The sequence below is a fragment of the Heteronotia binoei genome, chromosome 10 (genome assembly GCF_032191835.1).
Source record: "Heteronotia binoei isolate CCM8104 ecotype False Entrance Well chromosome 10, APGP_CSIRO_Hbin_v1, whole genome shotgun sequence".
NCBI lineage: Eukaryota > Metazoa > Chordata > Lepidosauria > Squamata > Gekkonidae > Heteronotia > Heteronotia binoei.
In genome coordinates this window covers 33549453-33566176 of record NC_083232.1, presented here as the reverse complement: position 1 = coordinate 33566176, position 16724 = coordinate 33549453, and the positions used below count along the sequence as shown (strand labels likewise).

General features: G+C 42.8%; 1 protein-coding gene across 9 annotated transcripts in view; it reads left to right on the top strand.

Moving 5' to 3' along the window:
* Positions 1-16724, top strand: part of KIAA1217 (KIAA1217 ortholog) — a 570030-nt gene that overhangs the window by 449184 nt on the left and 104122 nt on the right. The window contains exon 1 of one of the 9 annotated variants that reach the window (XM_060248363.1): positions 10236-10292. The exons of the other annotated variants lie outside the window; for them this stretch is intronic. Within the exon in view, the coding sequence (XP_060104346.1) occupies positions 10251-10292 (42 nt within the window). The 5' untranslated portion in view covers positions 10236-10250. Of the gene's footprint in view, positions 1-10235; positions 10293-16724 lie in introns of those variants that run through there. 9 annotated transcript variants of the gene reach the window in all.

Below are 16724 nucleotides of genomic sequence, written 5' to 3'. Positions count from 1 at the left end.
CGTGACTTTTGCTTGTCCACATGTGGAACGTCTTCATCGGACACTCCCACGTATTTTTGCAGGACGGTTTGAATCGACGTCTGAACACCGGACAAGTCCACGAGACAAATTTTCTAAAAAAAAAAATCACAAACACACAAAATGAGAAAAGGAGCCTAAACAGAAACAACACAACCTTTTACACATCTTTCCCATGTTGTTCTACCCACCTTAAATGTATCTTGTTGTGACGGATTCACGGAGTCACAACTCTCACCATCCTGGAAACATCTACTCCGCTTCGGTGTACAGGTTTCTGCCCCATCTTTCATTTTCTCGGGGGAAGCAAAAAGGCGTTTAGCAAGAACCGGCTGTACATTCTCCTTGTCAGAATCGGTGCTAGGTTTTTGAATCCTCGCTGTAGTTTTCCTCCTCACGGGTGCTCCGGGGGCCACGGGATTAAAAACAGACAGAGGTGTATTCGCCATGGTGGTACGGAGCCGTCAGAACGGCGCTCGGGTTTCCCGTATTTAAAGAGAATCCTGCGCCGACCCCCCCGCACCCGCTGGAGCGTTTGAACAACGGCGACTCCCCTATTGGTGACGGGCCGCGGAGCCGAATTCGCAGAAGGGGGGGCCTATCTCGGGGTTGTCAAAAGTCAGAGTAACAACGTTGCCTAACGTTATACATAGCGATCGCGTATTATATTTTATTCGATTATATACAGCGACCGTCTAAGACACGCGTAATCAAAACATCGAATTGCGCGGATGCTTTAGAAACTACCGCCGAGGGCCCCGATTTGCGTGCCTTTGTATTAAAACCGAAGCGCGCAAAACACGATCAAATAGCAATCTATGACAAAGGAACGGTCGTAACATTTCTCTATCCTCAGTGCCTGCGGAAGTAATAAGGATAACGGCGGAGATGGGAGAGGGAAAAAGGGTGTCGTATAAACTAAAAATACAAAGCTGTAAAATAGAATTGAAAACTGCCGAAGAGTTGAATAATAAATATGATTGTTTCAAACGCAACAAATAAAAAGTTTGGTGGAAAGCGATGTTAAAACTGAAGGAATAAGATGAGAACAAACAGAAATGGGAAAAGTTCTGCTTGGAGACAATGAAAAATTAATTTCAAAAATCTATATGTTACTTTTAAAATGAAGTAGTGACATCTCAAATGATTAAGTGGGCAATTAATGTAAATAAAGAAATATATATGGAAACTTGGGGATATTTGTGGAAGAACTTTATGAAACTCTCAACGTATCAGAGTATTAAAGAAAATTGTTTTAAGATGATGTACAGGTGGTATATGACTCCTAAGAAATTGGCAAAAGATGAATAATAAGATGCCGGACAGATGTTGGAAATGTAAAAAACATGAAGGTTCTTTCTACCGTATGCGGTGGACTTGTGAAAGAGCGAAAAAGTATTGGCGGATGATTCAACAAGAAATTTCTAGGATCTTGGGATATGAATTTAAGAAAGTCGCAGAGACTTTTCTGTCGGGATTACAAATGGAAAAATTTCCAAAAGAAAATAGAACTATAATTTGGTGCATGCTTTCAGCCGCTAGGACATTATATGCGTAGTTGCGGAAGCATGAAAAAATACCAGAGAAATGGGGTTGGATTGTAAAAGTTATGACATTGTGTGAAATGAACGAGTTAACAAGAATTTTAAGAGGTTATGATTTAGAAGTTTTTAAGATGGAGTGGAAAATAAAAGGACATTGAACAATTTTTGATAATGATGAAGTCTTAGAAAAAAAAGAAGAATGTTAATTTTCATTTTTTATTAGTTAAGGGTACCTTTAAACATTAGTATTTTAAGTAAATAACACCGGCGGGGGTCAAGTAATGGGGGAGGGATGGCTAGAAAGTAATATGTGGGATAGTTAAAAGAAGTTATTAATGATGCAGGACATATAATTTGTTACCAAATAAAATTGTTTTAACCGTGAAACTCAGGTCGTTAGCAGAGGTTAGAACCGCTGTGCTGCGGCTTTACCACTCTGCACCACTGGGGCTCTTATTTCTCTAATTATCCGCGTGTAAATGTTTCATGGGAAGCCTGAATATAACCGACTAGCCCAATTTTGTCAGAGCTTGGACGTCAGTAGGGTTAGCCGTGTAACAGTAGCCTCTGCGGTCTCTTACAACTGTCCAGCCTCCACATTTCATTGAAACCATTGTGGTGTAGTGCTTAGTTTTTACATCCTGTTTCCCTCCCTAATCATGATACCAAGCAGCTTATCAATTGTTTTTCTCCTTTTCCATTTTATCTTCGCAACAGCAACCTTGTGAGGTAGGCTAAGGCAAGAGAGCGTGATAGGCTCAAAGTCACCAGCAATCTTGCGTGGCAGAGTCAGGATTTGAACTTGATGGTTCCGGATCCTAGTGTGGTCCTCTAATGCCTATCCTAGTTGAGAACATTGTTCTTACATTTCAGTCTCAGCAAAAAAAACAAAAACAAAAAAGGGGGGGCTACAGTAAAGTAAGTAAAATACTCCGCTGGCTCTAGCGGGTTAAGTGCTAAACAAGAACCTAGGAGACTCGTGTTCAAATGCAACTCACTGGGTGATATTGGCAAAGATGAATAATAAGATGCCAGACCGGTGTTGGAAATGTAAAAAAAACATGAAGGTTCTTTCTACCGTATGTGGTGGGTTTGTGAAAGGGCAAAAAAAGTATTGGCGGATGATTCAACAAGAAATTTCTAGGATCTCGGGATATGAATTTAAGAAAGTTGCAGAGACTTTCCTGTTGGGATTACAAATGGAAAAAAAAATCCAAAAGAAGATAGAACTATAATTTGATACTTGCTTTCAGCTGCTAGGACATAATATGCGTAGTTGTGGAAGCAAGAAAAAATACCAGAGAAATGGGGTAGGATTGTAAAAGTTATGACACATGGTGAAATGGGCAAGTTAACATGAACCTTAAGAGACTATGATTTAGAAGTAATTAAGATGGAGTGGAAAAAGTTAGGACGTTGTATGCGCGGTTGTGGAAGCAAGAAAAAATACCAGAAAAATGGGATTGGATTTTAAAAGTTATGACACTGGGGTGAAATGGGCAAGTTAACATGAACCTTAAGAGACTATGATTTAGAAGTAATTAAGATGAAGTGGAAAAAGTTCAGAAGATACGTAGAAAAAGAGTGGAAAATAAAAGGACATTGGACAATTTTTGATAATGACTAAGTACAAGAGGGAGGAGGATATTAATTTTGGTTCTTATTAATTAAGGGTACCTTTAATATTAAGATTTTAAGTATATAACACCGGCGGGTGTCAGGTAACGGGGGAGGAGTGGGTAGAAAGTAATATATGGGATAGATAAAAAGTAATTATTAATGATGTAAGAAATTGAAATTTATTGCCATATGTTACTAATAAGACTGTTTGAAACAAAAACATTTTTCCACCCTCAGATCACAATCGTGCCAGGTTTTTTTGTTTTGGTTTTTTTAATCTTAAGAACATAAGAACATAAGAGAAGCCATGTTGGATCAGGCCAACGGCCCATCAAGTCCAACACTCTGTGTCACACAGTGGCAAAAAAATTTATATACACACATACACTGTGGCTAATAGCCACCGATGGACCCGTGCTCCATATTTCTATCTAAACCCCTCTTGAAGGTGGCCATACTTGTGGCCGCCACCACCTCCTGTGGCAGTGAATTCCACCTACTCTTCACCTACATGGCTTCTGCAAAGGGAAGTCCTGCCTCACCAACCTTTTAGAGTTCATTGAGAAAGACTCGCCAGAGATTCCTGAGTAAACTTAGCAGTCATGGGATAAGAGGATGGGTTCTCTTTCTGATTAAAAAACTGGTTCAATGACTGTTAGTAAAGAGTGGGGATCTGTGGACAATTCTCACAATGTAGGGAAGTATGCTACGGGGTCCGATAAGGATTGGTACGGGGGCAAGACTATTTCATTTATTCATAAATGATTAGGAACTAAGGGGTGATGTGCTGGTAAGTGTAAGGTGATGGCATAGTGGGTCAAAAAAAAATCCCCACTTCACGTATAAGCTAATAGGGATAGAACTTGCTGTGACTGAGAGGGGGGAAAATCCCAAGTGTGTTGTGGATAGTTTGGTGAAAGTGTCAACCCTGTGTGCTGCAGCGGTGAAAAAGGCAAAGTCTGTGGTAGGTATTCTTGGGAACGGGATTGAGAATAAAACAGCCTATATTGTAATGCCCCCATATAGATCTATATCGCAGCCTTGTTTGGAATAGTGTGTACAATTCTGGTCACCGTATCTCCAAAAGGACATTGCAGAGCTAGAAAAAGTACAGAGAAGGGCAGCAAAGTTGATTGGGGGGGGGGGGGGTTGGGGGGGGGAGCACCTTCTCTATGAGGAAAGGCTGATGAGTGACTTTTCAGTTTAGAAAAGCGATGGCTATGTTAGGGGAGGGGGAGGGTGTGGGGTCAAGATAGAGGTTTATAAAATTATGCAAGGGGTGGAGAGAGTTGACAAACAGAACTTTTCCCCCCTTTCAAAATACTAGAACTCAATACAACGAGGCTGATAGCATATTCAGGGTGGACAAAAGGAAATACTATTTTACACAGAGAGTGATTAAAATGTGGAATTCGCTCCTCTCTCTGCACCCTTGGTTCATCAAGGAGATCAGTTCCTAGGCTGCCCGTGACCCACAACCCCCTCTTCTCCCTAAAGCAGCAACGATAAGCTCTTCTTTTTCTTATAGAATCCTAGGCAACCTCCTACTGCCGGGGCCCTGTTCATTGCTCAAGTAACCCCCCAGACAGCTCCTTGGAGTGCTAACAGGTGGAGGATGCTGACGATGGAAAAAAGTTGTATTGTGTGCCAAGATATTAAGTGAGCTGCATGGCTCAGAACTAAGCCCCAGATCTTCTGATGTTAAGAGTTCCATCAAAAGCAAATGAATGCCTACTTGAATACAATTAAAGGCTCAGATCCTGATCTTGGTGGAACCATATCAAAAATCACCAAAGTTGGCAGTAAATATTTGTGTTGTCAACAATACTTGGGGAACATGGGGTGAATGCACATTTAACAGGGCATGTAGAACTAAAATCATTTAAAACACTGCTTACTGTTGCTTGTTTTTATTTAAAATTTTATTTTATCTACATATTGGACACAGTCAGAGTATATCCACAAAAAAACCAATGGGGCATTCTGTAACCTGTGTGTTTCTATACATGTCAGAAAATCCTATCTTTGTTTATATTTAAAATAACATGCATTGAATATCTCTGTCCTGCTTTTGCATTTTTCTTAAGTCTACATTTTTCTGCACTTCACAGCCATAAAACCCCTTGACCTCTTAGGACCATTTTTGGGGGTCAAACACTATTCTCACAATTAGCCCATACATAAATTTGATGGAAAAGCTATTTTAAATCACAGACCATAAGAACAGGAAATTTATTGCGTGAGAACCTAATTTCATCTGTTTATTTTGTCCAGGTCTAAACTGTGTCAGCATTAAATAATTTGCTAAGATTCTTGCTCTCTCTCACAGGGTGAATATCCTCCCACGTCTGCGAGATATACATTTCAGCACTTGACCTTTTAAGGTCAAATACTTTTGTCTCACTCTGAGAACAGGCACTGAAGATGATAGAAAAATGTTAGGATTTAATGTGTAAGAAAATGCTATATGTTTACAATTAATGTATTAGAATAGGCATCTAAAATGCTGTTAGGTGGCTAGGTAAATGTTAGGATTTAATGTGTAAGAAAATGCTGGGATGGTTACAATTAATGTATTAGAAGGGGCAGCAAAAAAGTACAATCCCACTACGTCAGGCATTCATTTGTGGGGTGAGGAGGTGGGGGCTGGTGTGGGGGCGGGGCACCTGTCACTTTGGAATGTGGTTTGATGAGGAAAGGGATGTACTTTATTCTTCTTATAGGGCAAAAAAAGGTACTGGTTTGAGAGCTGAAAGGAAGAGGGACAGGTTTGTAACCATGTGAGACCGCATATTCAATGTAAGGACAAAATGGAGGCAATATGTTAACATGTAGGGGCTGTGTGGGCCAAAGAGCCAAGAGGTTTGATAAGTTTAGACCATAACAAGATGATTCTATAAGTTGTGTTTCTGCTGTCTTAGCAGCGTGGGGATCTAGGAACTCTAAAAGTGTGTGAAACTACTAATACATATTGCTTTGAACCAGTTTGGTGTAGTGGTTAAGTGTGCAGACGCTTATCTGGGAGAACTGGGTTTGATTCCCCACTCCTCCACTTGCAGCTGCTGGAATGGCCTTGAGTCAGCCATAGCTCTTGCAGGAGTTGTCCTTGAAAGGGCAGCTGCTGTGAGAGCTCTCTCAGCTCCACCCACCTCACAGGGTGTCTGTTGTGGGGGAAGAAGTTAAAGGAGATTGTAAGCCTCTCTGAGACTCTGATTCATTGAGAAGGGCAGGGTATAAATCTACAGTCTTCTTCTTCTTAAAATAACCAGTCAAATCATTGGTTGTAGTCTTCGAGGGCTTTGCATTGGCTGGAACATTCCTCTTTCTTCAATTACATCAGATAATTATCCAAAGAAAGTTCCAGTTTTGGATCATTCAGATTTTTTTTCACAACATGGATTCTATTTTCCTTTTAGGGATTCTTCACACAGAGGTTTTCCCTTGGTGTGGATGCCAAACTGTAGTGGTTTTTCTCCAGAATACATTTTTGTCCATTTGTTGCCTTTCCATGGTTTCCTCGTTGTTCCTGCCAAAATTATATCAAAATTATTCTAAAAATTATATCAAAGGTGTTTTGAGAAAGCATGGAGAAATGATGAGGTAACCACAGAAAGACACAGTGTCCTCAGGAAGGTTGAAAAAAAAAAACCCACTCCCTGTGAAAAACTCCTTTGTGAATAGTAACACAAAAGGTTTTGTTTGCTTCACTCTAGGGAGCCTACTGTGTGCCATTCTCACATTAAAAGACACACTTTTTTGACATCAGGATTACTCCTTATGTTAGAGAAAATAATGTACGAAGTGAATGTCAGGTTACATCAGTTCACCCACAAGCAAAAAAGTTGGGACAGAATTACTTATTGACTGAGCCAGTATACAACCTATGGAAGCTACCAACATTTGAATAAATGAGCCTGCTTCCCAATAAAAATGCCCATCTTCTCCCCCAGCAGAAGCCTGAGTCCCAAGCACCCTCTTTACCAGGAGTGTCAAACATGCAGTTCGGGGGCTGAATCAGGCCCCTGGAGGGATTCTATCAGGCCCCCGAGCAACTGGCTGTTTTTTGAGGTAGAGGCACCCAATTTTCAGTATAGCATCTGGTACTTCTAACCCCCTCCCCAATTTCAAAAAGATTAGAGCCCCAAAAGAAGGTGCCCCCATCTTCCATTATTTCCAATGAAGGGAAGGCATTTAAAAGGAGCATGGTCCCTAGGTGTGATGACCAGAACTGCCTTCGGAGTTCAATTGTGCTTGTTGCAACCTTGCTCCTGGCTCCATCCCCAAAGTCTCCTGGTTCTATCCCCAAATTCCCCAGATATTTCCTGAGTCAGACCTGGCAACCTTAGGGGTGTTCCACTTATAAGCAGGGCTTTCTGTATCCCAGGAACTTGCTTGGTTGAAAGGTACAGGTTTTCTGGATCTAGGAACACAAATGCATGCAGATATTCATGATCAATCCTATCTTGTTTTGCTTTTCTTCTCCATTTCACATCATCTGCTACACCAGGTTTCACTACATCTCAGCCACTCCTTATAAAAATAATCTTACATCGAAACAAAACAAAATTATCTCCCAGGGGTTGTTGGGGCCTTTAAAACCTTCACCTCTGCATCGTTGCTCATAGCTATTTTTCCAGGTCTCTCTTCTTATCTTTTTAATTGGCTGAAATTGTTTTATGTTGATCTTAGCTGCTTTGTTAGTGCTCTGGGTAGACGGTGGGGTAGAAATGAATTAATGAATTGTTTGCCGTTAATACAAGCAAAATGCACCTTTCAAACCAAAGTGCTAGTTCACCACTACTGTTCAGCTGCTTATCAGTTAATTAAGATAGGCAATTCAAGCTCGGCAGAGGCTCCGATGCAAGGTAGTTAAATTTAGAATTTACCAGCAGAGCAGAACGAAGTTTAAAAAACTCTTCAGTCACTACTTGAAATTTGATATATGGAACACGTTTGTATTTCACACACATCTGTTCTAAAATGGATGCAAGTGTTGGCAACCCACTTCGTGTTGCCATTTATTTCTGAATGTATCAAAGAGAGGAATCTAAATACGCTTCGTGAACTTTCAAATATTGGCATGGACATAACATAATCTCCAGCAGAAATGCCTCCAAAACTAACATTCCCTGTCCTCAGAATTCAGGCCCTGGTGGTTCATAATTACAGCCCTGGATTCTTTTCTGGCGTGGACAGTATCCACTCCTTTCTCCCCACTTTTTTTGGCAGTCCTGGTGGTGGTAAGTCAGCCAGCCTGCCCACATGTATGTGAGAGGTACCCTCAGGGTACTTTCCATGTACCCTGGGAAAGGTTGCCTTCCTTGTAGTATCTGACATCAGATGATACACATTCTGAAGACTGCTTTCCTCAAGGTATCTAAAGCATACCCTGGATGATGCTAAAACAGTCACTGGGGAAGAAGAAGAAGGCAGATTATTTATACCCCACCCTTCTCTCTGAATCAGAGACTCAGAGTGGCTTACAATACCTTCTCCCCCCACAACAGACACCCTGTGAGGTGGGTGGGGCTGAGAGAGTTCTCACGGAAGCTGCCCTTTCAAGGACAACTCCTGCGATCGCTATGGCTAACTCAAGGCCATTCCAGCAGCTGCAAGTGGAGGAGTGAGGAAGGGAGGAAAGCAGCTGCATAGCCAGAAAATATGACTTCAGGGGGCTGTGGAATTTTTTGGGGGGGTGTCTTGAAGCAGGTGCAGTGAGGCAACAAGGTGGACCATTCTCCAACAGCCCACCCCAGCACGTCACTGTGTCTGCACCAGTTCAGGTCAGCTCTCAGAGAGCTCTTGGAGAACTAAAGAGGAGGCAGCCAGGCAACTCTCCGAGCAGGCATCATGAGGTGCCAGGGTGGGCCATTCTCCAATGGCCGGCCGCAGCACCTTGCTGCATCGAGGAGGTCTCAGAGAGCTCTTGGAGAGCCAACTCACTGGCAACCACTCAAAGGCCGTGAGTGAGAAGTTAGGGGCTGTGAGTGGTAAGGACCTCCTGAGTCCCTGTGGGTGGCTGCGTGGCTTCCAGATGCCAAAAGGAAAGGGGGAATGGTGAAGGTGGAGATTTACCTTTCTGAGTCACTTGGCATTTGGCAGTGCCTAGAAAAAAGACAAGCTATTTGCAAATTTTTGTGTCAACAGCTCAACTTCCCTGAGCCTAATTCCAACTAGAGCCCAGAAAAGCTTTGCCTAGTTCTAGTCTAAAGTCTTTTACTTGTGTTATGTTTAATTTTGAATTAATATAACTCAGCAACAGTTCTTCCCAGATTTGAATACCAAGTCACCTATATACTGTTCTTCCTTGGTACTGCTAAAATCTATGCCTTAAACTATTTCCCAAGATTGTTTCACTGCACAAGGAAGAAAGTACTACAAGGTGGTCATTAATTTTAATTCGGGATCTATTTGAGTCTGCAAGCTGAGCTATTACATTCCTGAAGCAACAATCAATTCCTGTGGAGGCAAATCATGGCAAGTTTTTACCGTCCATCAGAAACACAGATATACCATTTCCCTGGCAAAGTCTTCCCTAACATTCTTCTTTTTTTTTTTTTAGTGTTCTCTTTGGAGAAAATTTGTAAAACTGGACTAGGTCATAGAAAATATTCAGTTACTAGCAGGCAGTCCACTTGGTTCTGAGTAGGTCATATAGCACTTTGAAGTGGATGTCAAATTTTTGTGGGAAAACATCTGTAAAAATATGGACTCATAACTGCGCATCTGTTTCAGAGATGCTTGAGCACATGCCATGGCGCTTTGCATCTTGTGACTGGGCGCATTAAAGCATTGCTGAAGTTATTAACGTAGCAGGGGCCGGTAACTTTTACCTCAAGAGAAGGAGGGTGGTGAGGTGTTGCGTTCTGGGGAACATTTTCTCTAGATTTCGGTCTCGGCTCGCCAGTGACTCTGTGGAGGTATGTCACACTGCAGGTGGCATGTTAAAATGTACGCCTCTGCCAAGAGAATTCATTTCCTGAGCGGCAGCCAAGCTCTCTCTTGGAGCTGTGATGTTATTAGCTTTCACAAGCTAAGCAGAGTTAAACTGGGGCAGCCATCGGGGAGATGGCCGGGCTCTCGTTCTCATTCAAGCAGCAGTTCTTTCAGGTAAGAAATAGAAATAGGCAGCAGGAAAGAGAGAAGCTTCATTATCTACTTGTGTTCTGTTGACCCATCACAGAAAATAAGTAGGTGGGGGCAGTGGAGTCAGAGAGACTGTGAGGAGAATGAGTGAGATGCCTTTCACTGACTCTCTCATTTTGGCTGTGCTGCTAATTGAGTAGTCTGGAGGGTTGTGGGTTTTTTTTTTCTCCATGTCCATATTAAATGTGTAGGATAAATTTGTGAGGAACTTTGCAGCTTCTGGTGGTTGCAGTCTGGCATGGCAAGCAGGCTCTTTTTCAGCAGTCAGGGGGTGAGGAGACTCTCCGGTTTAAATAGGAGGGCTTATAAAATATATTTTCTCTTGTGATGCAACACTGGCAGTGGTTAAATTTGCTACTTTTGGAATATGCTGTGCCTACAGTTGGAAGCATCGGGTGCACATCAGCTACAGCCTGTGGGGTTCTAGTTCGCTTTTTGGACCTCTGACCAGTAGCATAATGGTAGATCACCAGGCTTCTGAGGGTGTGGCGTAGAAGGAGGCTAACGGGACAGCTTGAAAGACCTTCCAGAAACTTTGCCTTCTAGAATGCCCACTTTATTTAACAGAAGTGAATCTCTTATCAGGAAAGACAGACGGTCCCCTTAGAAGTGTCATGTTGCCTGTAGGGTTAAAACTCCTTTGAAGGAAGGAAAGCCAAACTAGGTTCTTTTCACCTGCTTGTTTGTCTCTTTCACCCTTCACATCTTTCTATTTCCCACTTTTCTGTCTATTCAGACTGAGCAGCTGGGTTTTAAGAATCTTCTCTTGTACCCCTCCACCTGGCCATTTCTATCTAAGCAGGCAAGCGTGGCTTTATGTAGAAAATATAATCAGCCGCTTTATGTGTGTGTGTGCTGAGAAGTTAAAATATTCCCCTCCCTTCTGCCTACTTCGTTTCATCTTTTTCCAGGGGGAATAACATAACAAAAGAAGCTGTGTCTAAAGTTCAGATGTAGATTGTTATATACCCACAGTGAACTTGTTCACTTGAGCTGTGATTTGGGCTGCAAATTTATGAACTCTCTCCTGGGAATAAGCCCCTGTTGAATGAAATGGGATATATATCTGAGTAGACAGGTTTAGAATTGTTTCCTCTATTGATTTGCTATTGAAAACCTACTGTGTGTGTGTATGTGTGTGCATGTGTGTCTAAACTGCTGTCAAATCACAGCTGATTTATGGCGACCCCAGCAAGGGGCTTTCAAGGCAAGTGATTAAGCAGAGGTGGATTGCCATTGCCTTCCTCTGCAGAATCTTCCTTGATGGTCTCCCTTCCAAGTACTGACCCTGCTTAGCTTCCGAGATCTGCCAAGATCGGGCTATACCATGCCACCTTCCCTCTCCGAAAACCTGCTAGCAGTTACATTTTACTGTCTTGCATTATCTTGTTTTTGCATAGCCACACTTCATTTTTCTCTGTTGCCGTTCTCCCAGTTATTCAGCACCTAGATGTGCTTGCGTATTGCCAAAGCTAACATTTAGTTAATGGTGAGAATCCTCATAACCAGTCATTTTTAATAGGAAAAAACACAGTTTGCTAACCTTAAAAAAAATCATCTTCCCTGGTTAAACTTTCTTGTGCAAGTTGCTTCCCCCCAGTGGCCAGATGCGCTTCTCATCTCAAATACAGAACAGTTTGATTTTAACATAGGTAGAACCAGCTGCATAGGAAGGTGGTGAGCTCCCCTTCTCTGGCAGTCTTCAAAACGTGGCTGGATGATTATTTGTCGGTGATGCTTTAGGCTGATCCTGCATGGAGCAGGGGGTTGGACTAGATGGTCTGTATGGCCCCTTCCAGCTCTATGATTCTATAACATAATGTCAGTACTACATCAGGTTTGGGAGCGGTAATAAGTCCACAATATCTCCAATAAAGGAGTTTTGTTAGTTATTTGTCATTTAGCTGAATGCTGTTGTGTCTCTTTCTGCTAAAAAACTGAAGCTCCTAGGATGCCAGTTTCCAGAGCTTTCAGTGCCATCTCTGTTGGTGGTTTGTCTGCACTGCTTTGAGCAAGTGTCAGTTCTACTACATATCATCTAGAAGCAGATGATCCTCAAGCCAAGTCTTAGCCAGTAGTCTCTCAACTCCAGTAGCACAGGAGGCGTTGGCAGGGATGCCTGTACTCATCATTGTGGCATTAGCTGGGTTCAAGCCGAGCAGTCCTTGCTATGCTCATCTTGCCAGCTGCCTTCCAGGGCAATGGCCCTCTAGGAGCTTTCCCAGAAAGTGAAAATGACAGTACATCCCTGCTGTGATCTCTGAGGCTAGGGCAATGGCGACCTACCGTACAGCGCCACCATGCTTGTAAATGTAACAAATCAGCCACAGATGTGATAAACAGGAATGGGAATAAACCCCTTGATATTTTCCCCAGTTGAAAATGACTGTGTCAATTTAACCGCTGTCCTCAGAAGACTCTCTTTGGCAGATGTGTGGATTCGCCACATGGTGTCATGTTCTCGGGGTGCAGGCAGGCAGGAGTCCAAAGCCAGTTCAAGGTCAAAGTCCAGGAAGTCAAGCAGGAGCCAAGTCACCAATGCAGAATCACAAACCGGAATCAGAAGTCAATGTCCAAAAGCCAAAAGGTCAGGGTGCCAAGGAAATCAAGCAGATCAGGATCAGGAATCAGAAAGGAGCGTGGATGCAAGTTACCAGGTCCTGGGTGGGAGCTATATGAGAGTCTCAATCAGCCTGCTCCGTGGGTGGCAGTGACTCTGCTAAAACTCAGGGCTGAGAGATCTGAAGCATCGGCGTGCCTCATGTCTTTGCTCTGAAAGTTCTTTCTGGAGCCTGCTTCGAACTCTTGAGATGGGAGGAGGAGAGCTTGGAGGAGATTGATCGTCAACAGCTGACACTGGTGCCTGGAGAGTGATTGATGGGCCAGCTGCTGTTTGTTCAGCTGAGGAACTGGCTGGCAACTCTTCCAGGTCTAACAAGCTCCTCCTTCTCAGGGCTTATGACACATGGACGGGTTGAGCTGTAAACTGGATGAGGAACAAAAGTGTGTCTTGTGGTTGTGATACTACTTGCCAAGCTCAATAATGGTGCAAGAAATATGTGCAGTTCTGGGATTGTGAATTACCTACCCCCTTGCCCATGTTTCCTCTGGCACTTCATGTATTGAGAACTTCTTTTAATATATGCAGGAGAAAGCCATGGTTAAATTATTCTAACAAGTTTACAAAAATGCTACAGATTCCGTCCCCCTCAGACTGATGAATCTGATGGTAGTTGTATGTCTAAATGAGAATGTGAGGGCAGGGCTAATTAAAACAAAAAACAGAAAGCAAAAGCCAGAACTTGTGCAGATATGATTGATCATTTCATGTGGCTTGGATCCTTGTGATATTTTAATGAGAAATTCCTGTGTGGTTTTTGTTTTGTTCTGTTCTGAATATCAACCGAAATATCAGCAATATTTTTGGCTTTGGCCTTTTAATCCATGGTACAGCCATTTGCTTGCTGCTTCATCCTGAAGAACTGTTATCAGTTAAAAATATATTAACAAGACTTATAAAGTAAACAATTGTCCCTCCTTATATTTGTCAAATGGTATTACTTCATATGGACCTCTTGAGTAAGTAAGGGAAAGAAAGGGTGAGAAAGTCAACCTTATCCTAGCAAAAAAACGGCAAGGTGCCCGAATTACTTCCCAGTCTGTGATATCTGAGGGTTGTATGTGTACACTTTCCTCTTTCTTCTGGAGAATATCTCATCTCTGCTAGGATGGTCTTACTTAGGAAGTAGAGTGTTCATTGGGAGAATTCCTAGGAAGCAGAATGCTGTTTTTCATTAGAAGGGATGGATGACTTTTGAGATGTTGATGCTATACCTCACCCCAAAGGTACCAAGTTTAATTAGAGAAGTATGAAAGCCATCCCAAGAAATGTCACTGCTTTCCCAAGGCTGTAGCCAGTTGGTGGAGCTGCCACATTTCCAGGTGATGCTTCAAAGAAATGAATGGAAAATCAATGATTGCATCATAACCAGCAATGTCCATAACCTTGTTGTCAAGTCCCAGTGGGCCAAACCAGACTTGACGGCATCCTCATGGCCACCACAGGGACTCCACTGCCATTTTAAAGTGATTTAAATATGCCACGAGATATTTTAAAGTCATTTAAAAATGCTGGTCAGGATTGTAGCATGGTATTCTTGCCTCCTGCCATGCCTTTTCAAGTGCTGAAGCAGCCACAGGGGAAACAGCTGTTTTGCCATTTGATTAAGGCATGGGGAGGGGGAACAAATGCACTTCAGCCTGCTGCAATGTGGGCCCGATCCAAAACAGGCACTTGCAGCATTTTTAAATCACTTTACAATGGTAGTGGTGTCCATATGGGAACCATGAGGACACCATCTCATCTAGTTTGGCCCAGGATCTATGGATTATCAGAAATTACAAAGATGGGGGGGAGGTATTAGAAAAATTCCTAGGTGGGGCAATCATAATTACAGATGTGATGCATCCAGTAGTCCCACCCTGGTTATTGCTCTTGATTAAACTTCCTTACAAATCCCAGCAGATGTTATGCCCACACAAAACTCGACATTCACTCTGAATTCTGCTTCAAGTTACATAAGAACATAAGAGAAGCCATGTTGGATCAGGCCAACGGCCCATCAAGTCCAACACTCTGTGTCACACAGTGGCAAAAAATGTTATATACACACATACACTGTGGCTAATAGCCACTGGTGGACCTGTGCTCCATACACTGTGGCTAATAGCCACTGATGGACCTGTGCTCCATATTTTTATCTAAACCCCTCTTGAAGGTGGCTATACTTGTGGCCGCCACCACCTCCTGTGGCAGTGAATTCCACATGTTAATCACCCTTTGGGTGAAGAAGTACTTCCTTTTATCCGTCTTAACCTGTCTGCTCAGCAATTTCATCGAATGCCCACGAGTTCTTGTATTGTGAGAAAGGGAGAAAAGTACTTCTTTCTCTACTTTCTCCATTCCATGCATTATCTTGTAAACCTCTATCATGTCACCCCGCAGTCGACGTTTCTCCAAGCTAAAGAGTCCCAAGCGTTTCAACCTTTCTTCATAGGGAAAGTGCTCCAGCCCTTTAATCATTCTAGTTGCCCTTCTCTGCACCTTCTCTAAAGCTATAATATCCTTTTTGAGGTGCGGCGACCAGAACTGCACACAGTACTCCAAATGAGACCGCACCATCGATTTATACAGGGGCATTATGATACTGGCTGATTTGTTTTCAATTCCCTTCCTAATAATTCCCAGCATGGCATTGGCCTTTTTTATTGCAAACGCACACTGTCTTGACACTTTCAGTGAGTTATCTATCATGACCCCAAGATCTCTCTCTTGATCAGTCTCTGCCAGTTCACACCCCATCAACTTGTATTTGTAGCTGGGATTCTTAGCCCCAATGTGCATTACTTTGCACTTGGCCACATTGAACCGCATCTGCCACGTTGACGCCCACTCACCCAGCCTCAACAGATCCCTTTGGAGTTCCTCACAATCCTCTCTGGTTCTCACCACCCTGAACAATTTAGTGTCATCCGCAAACTTGGCCACTTCACTGCTCACTCCGAACTCTAAATCATTTATGAACAAGTTAAAAAGCATGGGACCCAGTACCGAGCCCTGCGGCACCCCACTGCTTACCGTCCTCCACTGCGAAGACTGCCCATTTATACTCACTCTCTGCTTCCTATTACTCAGCCAGTTTTTGATCCACAAGAGGACCTGTCCTTTTACTCCATGATTCTCAAGCTTTCTAAGGAGCCTTTGATGAGGAACTTTATCAAAAGCTTTCTGGAAGTCAAGGTAAACAACATCTATCGGGTCTCCTTTGTCCACATGTTTGTTCACCCCCTCAAAGAAATGCAACAGGTTAGTGAGGCAAGATCTTCCCTTGCAGAACCCATGCTGAGTCTTCCTCAATAACCCGTGTTCATCAATGTGCCTACTCATTCTGTCCTTGATAATGGTTTCTACCAACTTTCCCGGTATTGAAGTCAGACTGACTGGCCTGTAGTTTCCCGGATCTCCTCTGGAACGTTTTTTAAAGATGGGGGTGACATTTGCTACCTTCCAGTCCTCAGGAATGGAGGCAGATTTCAATGAAAGATTACAGATTTTTGTTAGAAGATCCACAAGTTCAACTTTGAGTTCCTTCAGAACTCTCGGATGTATGCCATCCGGACCCGGTGACTTATTAGTTTTTAATTTGTCTATCAGTTGTAGGACCTCCTCATTTGTCACCTCAATCTGACTCAGGTCTTTCAACACCCCTTCCAAAATTAGTGGTTCTGGGGCGGGCAAAAAGTTCTCGTCTTCTACAGTGAAGACGGAGGCAAAAAATTCATTTAGCTTTTCAGCCATTTCCCTATCCTCCTTCAGTAATCCTTTTACCCCATGGT